This window comes from Hesperophylax consimilis, chromosome 17 (genome assembly GCF_061612785.1).
Source record: "Hesperophylax consimilis isolate HC1 chromosome 17, BYU_Hcon_1.0, whole genome shotgun sequence".
Lineage (NCBI taxonomy): Eukaryota > Metazoa > Arthropoda > Insecta > Trichoptera > Limnephilidae > Hesperophylax > Hesperophylax consimilis.
The window spans coordinates 4,561,564-4,575,327 of record NC_142852.1 but is presented as its reverse complement, the minus strand read 5'-3'; the positions used below and the strand labels follow the sequence as shown (position 1 = coordinate 4,575,327).

The following is a 13,764-nucleotide window of genomic DNA, read 5'->3' as shown; positions in this document are numbered from 1 at the left end:
TTGAACATTCAAGCCCTCAACGTTTGGCGGGATGTTGAACAAATAAATATTAACTTTTAAAAATATTTTATATTCATAACGTTGAGTATTTGAATGTTCAATATCCGGGAGTTTGAACAAATAAGTGCTAAAACATTGTTCCGTGAGTGGATATTGGCACACGAAAAATTCTGAAAATGTCACTTAAAAACCAAAAAAATATGTTTTTTTTAGCTTCATTAATGCGCAATAGGCTAATGAACATATTGGCTTTCATAACTCAGTTTTGCAAAAAAAGGTCTATTGAACATACAAGAACTAGGACATTGAGTAGGTACGATAAAAAATAGATTACAGGCTTTCAGTAGACAGTGCAGTAGTGTATAGTAGACATTAGGTATGAGAAAATATAGATTAATGGCTTGCAGTAGACAGTGCTGTAGTCTATAGTAGAAAGTAGGTATGATAAAATATAGATTACAGGCTTACGGTAGACAGTGTAGTAGTTTATAGTAGACTGGCGTCCTTCATTTGAGAAATATTTTAAGATTTGGAAATGGGAAGTGAAAAAGATCGTACGGAAGCGACATAGTTTGAGTTTGAAGAACATCCTTACGTAATTGTTTTACAGATCAGGTTGGAACTTTACTCTAGCTCTTTGCTGAGTTACTCCTGCTCTGATGACGGATGATGTAGAACTCAGGTTTGTGGTCCCAGGTGGAACTGTGTTGGAAAATTATTAGTAGGAATTTCAGGATGAGAATTTGGAACAATACAACAGAATCAGCCCAAACTGAATCCGAAAAAACACAGCAATAATGTATTAATTTTTATTTGCTAAATCTCGCAATTTTAATAACAGAAATATGTACTTAAATACAGGTTTGCGCAAAGAATTTATGTTTACTCAATAATATTTTTTTTTTCAATAGGGGAAAAAATATTATTTTTAATATTTCCAAAAGGTAGTTTGAAACATGCTGTATAGAATCACATCTGTTTGAGTGGTTAATATGTTCATTGTTATTCAAGATTATGTTATTCAACATTTTATGTTATTCAAGATTATTTAAAATATTATTTAGTAGTTGGTGGCCTTTTTAGGACAATTCTTGCGGGCCACACAGGTGGCATCCGCAGCACTCTTCTTCAGGAAGCCGATCTTGCAGCGGCACCCCTTTGCTGGCACCTTGTCCTTGCATTGGGCCACCGTGGGGCACTCACACGTGCCACTGGCGCAGGGACTCGGAGAGGCCACCAGTTCGGAGTTGGGGTCAGTGCAGCCTGGAATCAGAGTGTTTATTTGCTACAATGTTGAACATGTGGGCTTGGGTGCGAAAATGAACAATCTGAATTGATATTGCTTATTCAATATGCGGTGCTAACAGTATGGAAGATTGACACCATCTACAGTTTCTTGTGTTTAGAATGAACCAAATGCTTGTGTAGTTAGATACAATGCAGAATGAGTTAATGATGAATATCAATAACTCCACAGTTATATTTTTACAAAAGAGAGTACGAAAGCAGTACGAAGTCTCGTCGTGAATAATAAACACTTGTAGCTGGTGGACGAGTTTGTGTATTGAGAGATGGAAATGTTGAAAGAAGGATAAATGTAGGACTGACAGCGATTGTGGCTAGTGAAAAGTTGTCAAGAGAAGCAAGGCTAACAGTCCACAATGGAGTGTTGGTACACACCCTGGTGTATGGCAGTGAGGCATGACACTGGTACAGGAATGATGTAATCGGAATGCTTATTGGAAAGATTGTATCAGTTGATGCCGCTATACCATCAAATCGATACCTTTTAGTCATAATCAGACACTATAAATTTATTTATTTATTTATTTATTTATTGTTTATTTGCAAAAACAGTATGAACCAGAACATTGCAATATCGATAATTAACATTTACAAAAAAGTGAATAACAAATAGGTACATTTACAAGTGGGACAAAGTAAAAAGTTTCAAATTTAGATTTACAATTTTAAGTATTGAATAATAATATTTCACGTTTAAATACGTTGTAGGACATGTGGAAAATATCCACATTTCCTGCGAGGCAGTTAATTAACCTAGTGATTCTTCCCAAGTGCATCACCATTGGTAAGTTAGTTCTGCACCTAGGAAGAATCAAAAGCCTGTGTTGGCGGCCTCGCGCGAAATTATCCGGGACATAAAATCCTATTTTAGCCAGAATGTCTGGTATTGATACTAAACCGTTTAGTAGCTTATACGCCATCAGGAGTAATGCAACATCCCTTTTGGAACTAAGGCTGCATATACCCAGCATTCCCGAGATAAATGCTGTTGGAAACAGCCATGGGTAATAACCAAACTCTCTCATGTAGAGGTATCGTAAAAACTTTTTTTGTATCTTCTCGACCATTAGTACATAGACAGTGTCCTCTGGCCCCCATACCTGAGATCCATTCTCGAGAATGCTACGCACTAAGCTAAAGTAAAGCAGCCTTATTACTGCAAGGTTGGTCAAGTCTTTCGAATTGTGTATGACAAAACCCAACATCTTAGTGGCTGATTTACAGATCTTTTCAATATGAGCGTGAAATGTTAAGCGAATGTCGTACACAATTCCCAAGTCCTTGCAAGTCACCATGTGCTTTAGTGACGTATCTTTCATTTTGTAATTAAAATATATGGTCTTGTGTGCCCTTGTAAAGCACATCACTGAACATTTTTGGAAGTTGAACCCAAGTTTGTTATCAATACTCCAGTCAATAATTGCATCGATATCTTCCTGGAGCTTTCTACAGTCTTCTATCGATCTTATTCTCAGAAAGAGTTTGATGTCATCGGCAAAAAGTAGAAAACGGACGAATTTAATCTTTCCCTGAATATTGTTTATAAAAATTAAAAACAATAGGGGTCCTAAATTGGATCCCTGCGGCACACCAGAATTTGTAGGATATGCATTAGAGTTGAACTCACCATAGGACACGAATTGTTCTCTTTCACTCAAATAGTTACAAAAGAGTTTCAATAAGTTTTCCGAAAAACCAATTTCTTCGAGCCTATTTAGAAGCACTAAGTGATCAACTCTATCGAAAGCCTTTGCAAAGTCATGGTAAGATGCGTCAACTTGCTCGTTGTTATCGAGTGCTCTCGACAAGTAATCTGTAAATACCATTAAATTTGTAGTGGTTGATCGGCCATGTCTAAATCCATGTTGTTGTTCGATCAAGAATGGTTCAACTTTGGTATAAACATATTTATGGATAATTATTTCCAATAGTTTAGCAGGTGCGGAGAGAATCGCTATAGGACGGTAGTTGGTTGTTTGATACTTGTCGCCATCTTTGTGTAAAGGGGTGACTTTCGACAGCTTCCATAATTTAGGAAAAATTCCGTTTTTAACCGTAAGATTAAATATATATAGAAGTGGCTTACATAATGGTTCAGAACATCCCTTAATAATAAAGGGTGGAATGAAATCAGGACCATACGATGTTTTTGGTTTCAATTTCTTTACTGCTAAAACAAAATCTACAATATCAACGCTATGAATAGATATATTTTGAGCTTTTGTTGATTCAGTCTGTCTTGGAACATAAGATTCAAAATCAACTTTTTTTGAATTATATACGGATTGAAAATACTTTGCGAAGGCTTCCGGTATGTCGGATCCTTTGTGTGTGCTATCATTTAGATTAACATGACTTAAGAAACCTCTGTCACGTTTCTTGTCAGAAATATATTTCCAGAATGATTTCGGATCGTTTTTCACGTTATTCTCTACCTCCGAAATATAATTTTTGTGGGCTATTGAAATATTGCGTTTAATTCTAGTACGATAAGTTTTAAATAACTCGTGTTCACTTTCCAAACCTGATTGTCTCCACCGCCGGTGATGTATGCGCTTCATCTTTATGTCCCCAATAATTTCGCGCGAAAACCATTTAGGATAGTTTTCTTTTCGATGCCTTTTTTTTCTTGGGAAGCATTCATCTAAATACGCGAATAGGATATCGTAAAAACATTTAACTGCCTCGTCAACATCGGAAATCTCCAAGATAGCCTGCCAATTGTGGTCACGCAGTTGGCTGTACAGCTTCTCAAAGTCTCCCTTGTAGAAATTCCAACCACGGAAGTTATTTTCTGATAGTATATGATGATTTTTTAACGGTTTATCATGTTTAAGGTTAATTTCTGACAAAAGTGTGGGATGATGGTTGTCTTCTGGAACAAGACAGAAATCAGATTTTTCTATGACCATATTAAAATTACCTAGCACTAGATCCAAAGTACGACCACTTGAGTTCAGAACTATATTAAATTGTTTCAGCTGAAATAGTTCCATAACATACGAGAGTTCGGTTTTCACAGCACGTGGATTTTGTGAAGAATTGATATTAAAATCACCAATCACTAAAATTTTCTTGCGAACAAGGTAGTTTAAATTACTAATTAGCATTTCGAAAAAAGTCGTGTAAACACTTGTTTTGGAACTGGGTGGTATATAAACCGCACAAATAAACAAACAAACGTCGTGAATAGTGACCTTGACCCATAAATTTTCATCGCCCGTTTCTAGTTGTGAAAAACGTTCTGTCTTCATGTTTTCTTCATTCAGTAATGCCATCAGTAGTCCACCACCTCGTGTTTGTCCAGTGCTTCTGTCCTTTCGGAATACGATGTATCTACTGTCAAAAATCTGTGCGTTGAAAATCGATTCATTAAGCCAAGTCTCAGTAATTACGATAAACTTATGTTCTTGGCTAAGAACATTTTCATAAAATTTGTTCATCTTCGATCTGAGTCCTCGCACGTTTTGGTACAATAGTAGTCATTGTGTTTGAAGTGGCTTTTTATTGTTTTCTTTGTCAGAAATACGTTTTTTGTAAAAACTAAAATGACGGACAACCACTCCTCGGGGCCAAAGTTCTTCTTTTAATAACAACTCGATGTTCCGCTCGTCGACTCCTATTTTAAAGGATGAGTATTCTTTAGAAAACGCCATAAACTTTTCAGCATTACAGCTGAGAGCTGTATTCGTTTTGACATGGGAAATGACTTCCTCCGTCGTCGTGTCGGGATCTAAGCGTGAAACGATAATAAATTTTTGTTTGGGTATTACTTTAATCTTACTCGAGTCATTGGTTCCTACGAAATGAGGTTCTTACCCAAAGAAAAACCTTTGATGTAACTGTGCATTCTCTGGGTCAACGCCCTCTGAGCCTTTGAAGTTTCTGTGCCTTTTGGTGGCCTAACAAATAAAATGTATAGCTTCTATAGGAAACACACAAGAGGTACTGCAAGGATTAGTATTGGGTCCAACATTGTCTGTAACTTTCTTAAAAGTTACCAGCCGTAGGTCGCCACTGGGGTGACTTATGGCACAATAGTTCCAGGGGCGGTGGTATCCATAACCGCCTCACATAATGAGAGTATTTGTAATTTATCAATTTGTTCTTACATTGTTCTGGTTTGACGCACTTATTGGACAGGCCTCTCACGAATCCAGGCAGACAGCGACACGCGACAGGGCAACGGGGCGGCTTGGTACATTTGGCTTCTTCACCTGAAAACACCATTGCGCAAGTCCGGTCGGCGCACAGCGCGCAGGTGTCAACTATTTCATTTGCACCACATTGAGGGGCTGGAAATATTAGGAAATTCGTAATAATATGCAAATTCAAATGAAAATGGGCTGCAATGCATTGAATTTGCGTCCCCCTCAATAGTAATAGACCACAAAAATTGCATTTGAAAAAAAAAGTGAATAAGAAGACATTGGGGTGTTTTAAAATAAGATAGTTGATAATAATATTATTATTTAATTAGTTTGATGAAAATAATAATAATGACTAATTGGTGTGTAAATTGTGTGATTATGTATGTAATCAAAGGACCATTGATTTTATACAAGTGACCACTGCACAGAGTGGAAAATATGTTGTGATCTCATTTGATTCTGCGCTATTAAAAACATAGTAAACATTATCTCACTCGACCTTGGAGGATATTATTCCTCCAAGCCCTTGATCTAGTTTATAAACATTTATTTAAGAAGAAAGTCATCTAAAAGAACTAACTTGGCCGCGCAATACACTTCCCGCCCTTGTCCTTGACAAATCCACTCTTGCATTTGCAACCATCGGCTGGGTTTGCGTTCAAGTCTCCCTGGCATGGTTTATCTGCAAAAAGAGTTATGCAAAGGCATCGATAAGAAATTTTTACATACTTATGTAAAAATGTATGACACTTATAATACAATGTACTCGTTTGGCGTTTTTGGTTGGGTAAAAGAGAAATATTTGACGGCCTCTGTTGTCGAGGGGTAAGACTAAGAATCTGTAGTTCGCTGGTTCGAATTTGATCCCATCCCGCACAAGTAAAGATAATTTGAAATTTTGACAATTATTTCATCAAATGTATATTTGCGGTACGTTCCAGAGTGTAAGATACTCTCAATATCGCCCTGGTGTAGGACCAACATTCAGAATGGAAATGTTGCTTGAAATGAATTTATATGGTATGCGGTGACAAGATCTGAATACTCAAGTATTCCTCCACCTTCCTCTTACCTATCTCCTTAACGTTCCCACTATATCCAGCTTCACAACACATCTGCTCGAGTGGAACGCATTGCAGAAGCACTTATTGTTGCAGGTCTTGTTGATGATGGTGCAATACTAGCAAATGATATCACAGTAAGGCACAGGTATCGTAGTTGTTTGGACTGAGCTGGACATTGCTTGACTGTAATGCAGATGTTCTTGGCATCCCTGGCGAAGCCCATCTCACAATAGCATTGTTGCTTGATTTTGATGGTGCAACACTAGCAAGTAATAACGCAGTTACTTAGGTTGATGGTGCAACACTAGCAAGTAATAACGCAGTTACTTAGGTTACTTAAGTAATAACGCAGTTACTTAGTTACTTAGGATACTTAGGTTTGGGAGTTGTTTTGATGTTTATTGGACTGGTCTAAACACTGCTCGACTTAAATGCAGACATTGTTCGCGTCCCTGGAGAAGCCCACCTTGCAGTAACAAGTCTTTTCGAAAGCCTTGTTGATGATAGTGCAACACTAGTAAGTGATATCACAGTAAGGCACACAGATCTGATAGTTGATGATTGTTGTTGAGACTAACCTGGACACTGCTTGACTGGAATGCAGACGTTCTTGGCGTTTCTGGCGAAGCCTGCTTTGCAGTAGCAATTTTTGCTGCAGTTCTTGTTGATAGTAGTACAAGGATCCCCAAGGGTGGCGCAAGTTGTGTCGCAAGCGGAGCAGCAGGCAAAGAACTCGTTTTCACTCCGAATTTCTCTGGAGGCAAATACAAAATGGGCGGTGAATTTCCAAGAGTGATAATTCCTAAACTAACACACCACTAGTAAGATTATCTTTCATAAAAACCACGCTACTCATACATACAAATCATCAAAATATAATTGATTACCTACAGTGATCGCCTATCTTTTTCCTAGGGCCTAGGCATCTATTGGTTTTGCCAAGGAGCGCTAAAATTTTACTTGCGCCATGCGCCATTTGGCTCAGGACCAGCCCTGACTAGACGAACAACAATAGTAACGCCTTTTGACTTTTACATGGTATAATTTAAATCATAATACATAAACCATAATATAATAAATAAAAATCGTGTACATAATAAAAGCTTGTAAAGAAATATAGCTTGTAAAACAACAAAAGATATTATGAAATAGAAGTTAAGAACATGTAATTAAATGCAATCTTCAAATAGATGCCAAAATTGTAAGTTTCGCTGATGATACGATTCTCCTCTTCAAATCAAGAAATTGGAATGATGTATACATAAAAGCTAACAGGGGCATAACTGTGGTTAAAAGATGGTTAAACAATAATACACTAACAATGAATGTGACCAAAACTAAATACATTGAATTTAGTATTAATCCTTCCTTAAGAAACCCAGAAAATCAAATTAAAATATGTGCTTGCAACCTGACAAATACGGTAATATGTGATTGCCCTTATTTAGAACAGGTAACTAAAATTAAATACTTAGGTATTATTTTTGACAGCAATTTAAAGTGGAAACAACATATAACCACTACAGCAAACAAACTTAGAAAATTCATTTACTTTTTTAGACAAACTCGCAACTTTCTCAACCTAAGCCAGCTCAAAACAATCTACTCTGCACTTTGTCAATGTTTAATAGAGTATGGTATCATAGCATGGGGAGGAGCAAACGCTGCCGCCATTGATCCAATATCTAAAGCTCAGAAACTTACAATAAAGATTATCCTCAAACTACCACTCACAAGCAGTTCGGATGAAATCTGTAGGAAAATCTGTGTTATGGACATAAGGCAACTTTATGCCAAAAACATACTAACATACCTCTTCAAACACAAAACTATTTTGACAATATCTAAACTGCTCGTGATACTAGAACCAAAGGAAATAATTTCTTACAAATCCCTTTCGCTAAAACAACTTTTGGCCAGAGAAATTTTAGATATTTTGCTATATAATGCTCTCCCACTAGCCATTAGACTGAACGAATTTTTTCTGAAATATAAAACAGACATCAAGTCTTGGATCATCAGCCAAGACAGATCCATGATCAAAAATTTTATAAAAATCCCTACATAAGTATGTACTCCAACTAGATGCTGATTAACAAATTTATCATTTATTATTATTATTATTTATTTTTTTTATCTTTTTCACAATGTTTAATGTAATGAAATATTTTATGTATCAAAAAAAAATATGTAAAAATTAATTCATGTATCAAATACGTCTGTCTCGACACAGGGTTATCCTAGTGAGGCAGACATCGAAAAAAAAACCTGAAAAAAAACATTATATTGATAATAAAAAATAAAAAAAAGTAAAATAATAATTTTTCTATTTTGGATACTGACAATTCGTGGTGGAATCAATTATCTATAAATAGTATAAAATAAAGTGACATTCGCGTCTGTCTGTTTGTGCGCTTAGTTCGTCTTAACTATGCGACTGATTTCGATAAGGTTTTCAGCATCATTTAGAGAATTTCTTCCGGAAGGTTTAGACAAATAACACATGCATTGACACATATTGATAAAAAGCAGAGAAAAGTCGATATAAAGATTATTTTTGGCCGCTTACATTGTTAACGCTGGCGAGACCTTATGAGAATATCAAAATAATGTACTACGGAATTGTATACCTTAAAATGCCCACAGAAAAGTCTGTTATATATATACAAACGTTATACATATCGCAGTTGCCGTCTGGTCCCCAAAATCTCCAAGTGCGTCTTCTGTTTCCTGGGAGAAAGGGCTGCCGTCGGACCAATGCAGCTCAAAATGCCCTTCGTCTTACCTAGAAAAAGACAAAATTTGAGACCAATGATTTCACTATTCTAGTATTGTACACATATTTAATAAATTTCATAGATAAAATTAATTAAACATATTTTAAGAAAAAGGGGACATTAATGGTGATGGATTAATTCACTGTTGAACTTTCTTGAATGGGAAAAAATCGCGTTTTATGCAGTTTCTTCAGAATTTGTAGGGAGCGAAAACAAAACTTCTTGAGCGAGTTTCACTACAATATAAATTAGGTGTAAACCTTCAGAATATTCCTTCAAATGAGGATTCCACACCGTTGAAGCGTAATGTAGGTGACTTACATCTTATAAATATTAGTTAGAGAGTAACAAATTTAAATGTTAATTATTATTGCCACAGCACTAGAACAAATAACACATCTGCCCTGATGGACACTGCAATGCTGTTCGAAACGTTGGCTAAATAAGGAGTTAGCGCAACACGGCATAACACCCCAAAAACAAATAACAAAAACACTTTTGGCCGTGAATATCTCAAATCATATTTTACAGCACTAGAAGTTATTCAAATTCTCATGCAAGGGTTTCATATAATTTCCACAACTTTGTCGTCAGCAAACATCATGGAAAATGCTGGTTAAATCTGAATAAGGTACTTACATGATGCAATTCTGGAGAGGTTTAAATGACCTTGTTTGATGTAATCGTGGCTTTGTTTAACAGTTTTTTCATCCTAATACGTGGTATAGTATCGCGTCAGAATACGGAGAGGTCTGAAAAGGAAAATTAATTAAATTATTAGCCAATGAAATAGGTACATTCAGGAATCAGGAACATTGTATCAAAGAACGAGAGGTCAGTACCTGTATTTAACAACGGGTTCGGGTCCTTCTTTCAATTGGTGGAGATAGACCGGATATTTTATGATGACTGGAAGATTAAGCGTTTGCAACGCATTCTTTTTTCATCCCAAAAGTACCGTATTTTTGCTTTCAATAGCGAAATGACACCCACAAACAAACGTATTTCTTGCTGCTTCTTGCTAGCACCGGATTATCGAATCCGTCTGAGCAACCTTTAACACAACACGGCATTAATTTATCACCTTGAAGAATTCTAGCAAGCAACATTATTTTTAGATGGTGAAAGAAAATTCAAAATATTCACGCTAAAAACTTCAACTGACTTCAACTTTCGAAATGGCGTCTTGGAAATTACCGTTAATTTTTATCGGAGCATAACCCATGCTTAGCTTCTCTTTCTGTTACACAAGTCGCTATGGTAGAAAGCGAGAGATCAAACTACAACTTTTGCTCTGAGCCAATGAGATCTGAGCTTTCAGCTACAACAGCTTTGTCTGTAAAAATCTGGGTTGGGGATAACTCTTCCCATCAGGGTTACAAGGTCAGACGGGAGTTATACGCCCCTGGGACAGAGGAAACTAAAAAAGGCGCGACCATAGACAATAAAATATTAATTCGTAGCCTACCCCATTCATTGGACTAAAACATTATTTAAAAAATAAAAATGTTTGAAATGTCGAAATATACCATCACAACAAGAAAGATCTTTAACCCTAGAAAGATAGTCTGCGTAAAATTTACGCATGCGTTTGCGAAATATCGCTCTCTCTTTCTAAATAGCGCGAATCCATAGCTGTGCGTTTAGGACATCTTATTTGTCGCTGAGAGCTGTCATGTAGTGTTACGGCCGTTGTGGCCAATCTAATCTGAGCCAATACTCGACTCAACCCTGCTGAAATGCCAAAATACGTTTTGCCCAAAGCACTTGATCGCCACACCACTCAAATTTAAGGAAGCTAACCTCGTGGATTAAAGGAAGACCTACTTATAAAAACTGACAACAGAGCGAAATACGCGAAAGCAATCGATTTGTCATCGCTGTCATCTGTCATCAGTTCACGCTCTTGTCGGTTTTTTAATTCGAATTATGAACATTTTGAATATACTGGGTGGCGCAGATGGATCGGGTGGTTTTAAAATACTTGTCAAACTGTCAATTTTAAAGGTATTGGATTGAAATAAAGTGCAAAACGTGTAGTTACAATGGAAGTTTATTAACAAACAATTGGTAAAGCTAGTTTTTAAAAATTACATCCATCAAATGCCCTCCTTCTCGAGCGAGGCATTCTTGGAGTCGGTCCTTAACGTTCCGCATTGCCCGCTCAAGCACATCACCAGGAATTAATGTGATTTCGTTGTGAATTGCTGCCTTCAACTCCTGAATTCCGGGTATCGGGTGGTTATGAAGTGGACTGTACGTCTGGAGTGGGGGAGCCAGGTGTTCGGCGGTCTTCGTGCTGTGGTGGGGGGGACGGGAAGTTTCAGTTGCAGACTGGCAGTCAATCGCGATGGCTACGTGGTCCGTTGAGCATCGTGTTTTCGCAGTGGAAGAGTTTATACGCAATAACGAGTCAATTGTTGCTGTGACGCGTGCCTTTCGCAAGCGTTTCAACATCCCAACTCGAGGTAGTGTTCCTAAGCGAGATACGATATTGAGTTGGGTGCATAATTTCCGCACTACTGGTTCATGTGCTCCAAAATGGACGTCTGGACCTCGAAAAATAAGAACGCCTCAGAACGTGGAGCGTGTGAGACGCGATGTCATTACGAGCCCACGTCGATCAACGAGACATCGTGCTCAAGCTCTTGGAATGTCACGTCGAAGCCTTCAAAGGATTCTTAACAAAGAACTGAAATTCCACCCCTATAAAATCATGGTGGTCCAGAAGATTCTCCCAACAGACCATCTTCAAAGGCTTCAGTCTAGCCAACGGATGTTGGAGTTATTGGAAGATGAAAACCTGATTATCATGATGTCTGACGAGGCTCACTTTCACATTAACGGCTACGTCAACAAGCAAAATTGCCGTTACTGGGCCGACACTAACCCAAGAGACCTACACCAACGGCCTCTCCATAGTCACAAAGTGACGGTTTGGTGTGGGGTTTCTAAGGTAGGGATAATTGGGCCTTACTTTTTTGAAAATGAAAGGGAGCAGGCGGTTACTGTTAATTCGCAGCGTTATGTGAACATGATTGAAGAATTTCTTCTCCCACAACTTGAAGAGAACAATTACGACATGGACAATATGTGGTTCCAACAAGACGGGGCAACTGCACATACCGCTAGGATATCAATGCAAGCTGTGCGCGCTCTTTTCCCTGGCCGTTTGATTTCCCGTAATGGAGATCTCCATTGGCCCCCTCGCTCACCGGACCTCACGGTATGTGACTTCTTCTTGTGGGGCTATTTAAAAGCAAGGGTCTACGTGAACAAACCCCGGACCATTCAGGAGTTGAAGGCAGCAATTCACAACGAAATCACATTAATTCCTGGTGATGTGCTTGAGCGGGCAATGCGGAACGTTAAGGACCGACTCCAAGAATGCGTCGCTCGAGAAGGAGGGCATTTGATGGATGTAATTTTTAAAAACTAACTTTTCCAATTGTTTGTTAATAAATTTCCATTATAACTACACGTTTTGCACTTTATTTCAATCCAATACCTTTAAAATTGACAGTTTGACAAGTATTTTAAAACCACCCGATCCATCTGCGCCACCCCGTAGTAGATGCGGTGGAATGGGCCGATATGCTTGATAATAATATTGGATTATATAGGCGGCGACAAGACGGCGATATAAATTTTATACATGTATTAAATGATGCAGACTTTTATACCCGTTTTAGGATGACTAAAACGTGTTTTTTATACGTTTTGAGCCAAATAGAGGATAACTTGACTTACGCAAGCGAAAGGTAAAATTTTGACTTATTCGAGTGTCATTGAATATATTTAGCACTTATCAGGTCTGAAAACCTTTTATCTAATGTTATCATGCTTTGTTTATTTCTTTTTTAGAAACTGCCCAGTTTTACCATGCAATCAATTGCTTGTTGCTTTGCGTTTCTACGCAACTGGAAGTTTCCACATAACAAATGGAGACTTTTTTAAAATTTCCCCATCTACGACCAGCAAAATCGTAAAAAATGTTTCTCGTGCCTTGGCAAGTTTAAGGCCTGTCCACATTAAATTACCAATAGGGGAAGAGGTGGAAGTAGTAAAAAGGGAGTTCCACGAAATAGCCGGATTCCCCAACGTAATAGGTGCAATTGATTGCACTCATGTCAAAATTTAATCCGTGGGTAAGTGCCAGACAAGCATGTGTTTTAGTTTTGTCTGCATGTTTTTCTGTACTGTACCAATTAAGTATTGTGTTGACCATCTGATTTCTCCGAAAGGTGGACCAGAAGCTGAAACGTTCAGAAATAGGAAGGGCTACTTTTCCATTAACGTGCAGACCATTTCAGATGCCAGAATGAGAATAAGAGACATTGTAGCAAGATGGCCAGGATCTACACATGACTCTTTCAAGGCTGCCGAGCCAGAGCAATGTTCGAGACAGAGCAGTACCCAAATGGAGCACTTCTTGGAGATAGTGGATATCCATTAAAAGTATATTTA

At 37.7% G+C, this 13,764-nt stretch overlaps 1 protein-coding gene across 1 annotated transcript; it reads right to left on the bottom strand.

The window, feature by feature from the left end:
- Positions 1-976: 976 nt before the first annotated feature.
- Positions 977-5,593, bottom strand: LOC149415814 (uncharacterized). The gene is made up of 2 exons (XM_089642169.1): positions 5,418-5,593; positions 977-1,263 (listed from the first exon to the last, which is right to left on the bottom strand). The coding sequence occupies exons 1-2, from the start codon at positions 5,533-5,535 to the stop codon at positions 1,061-1,063; spliced, it is 321 nt and encodes a 106-aa protein (XP_089498295.1). The 5' UTR covers positions 5,536-5,593; the 3' UTR covers positions 977-1,060.
- Positions 5,594-13,764: the final 8,171 nt, after the last annotated feature.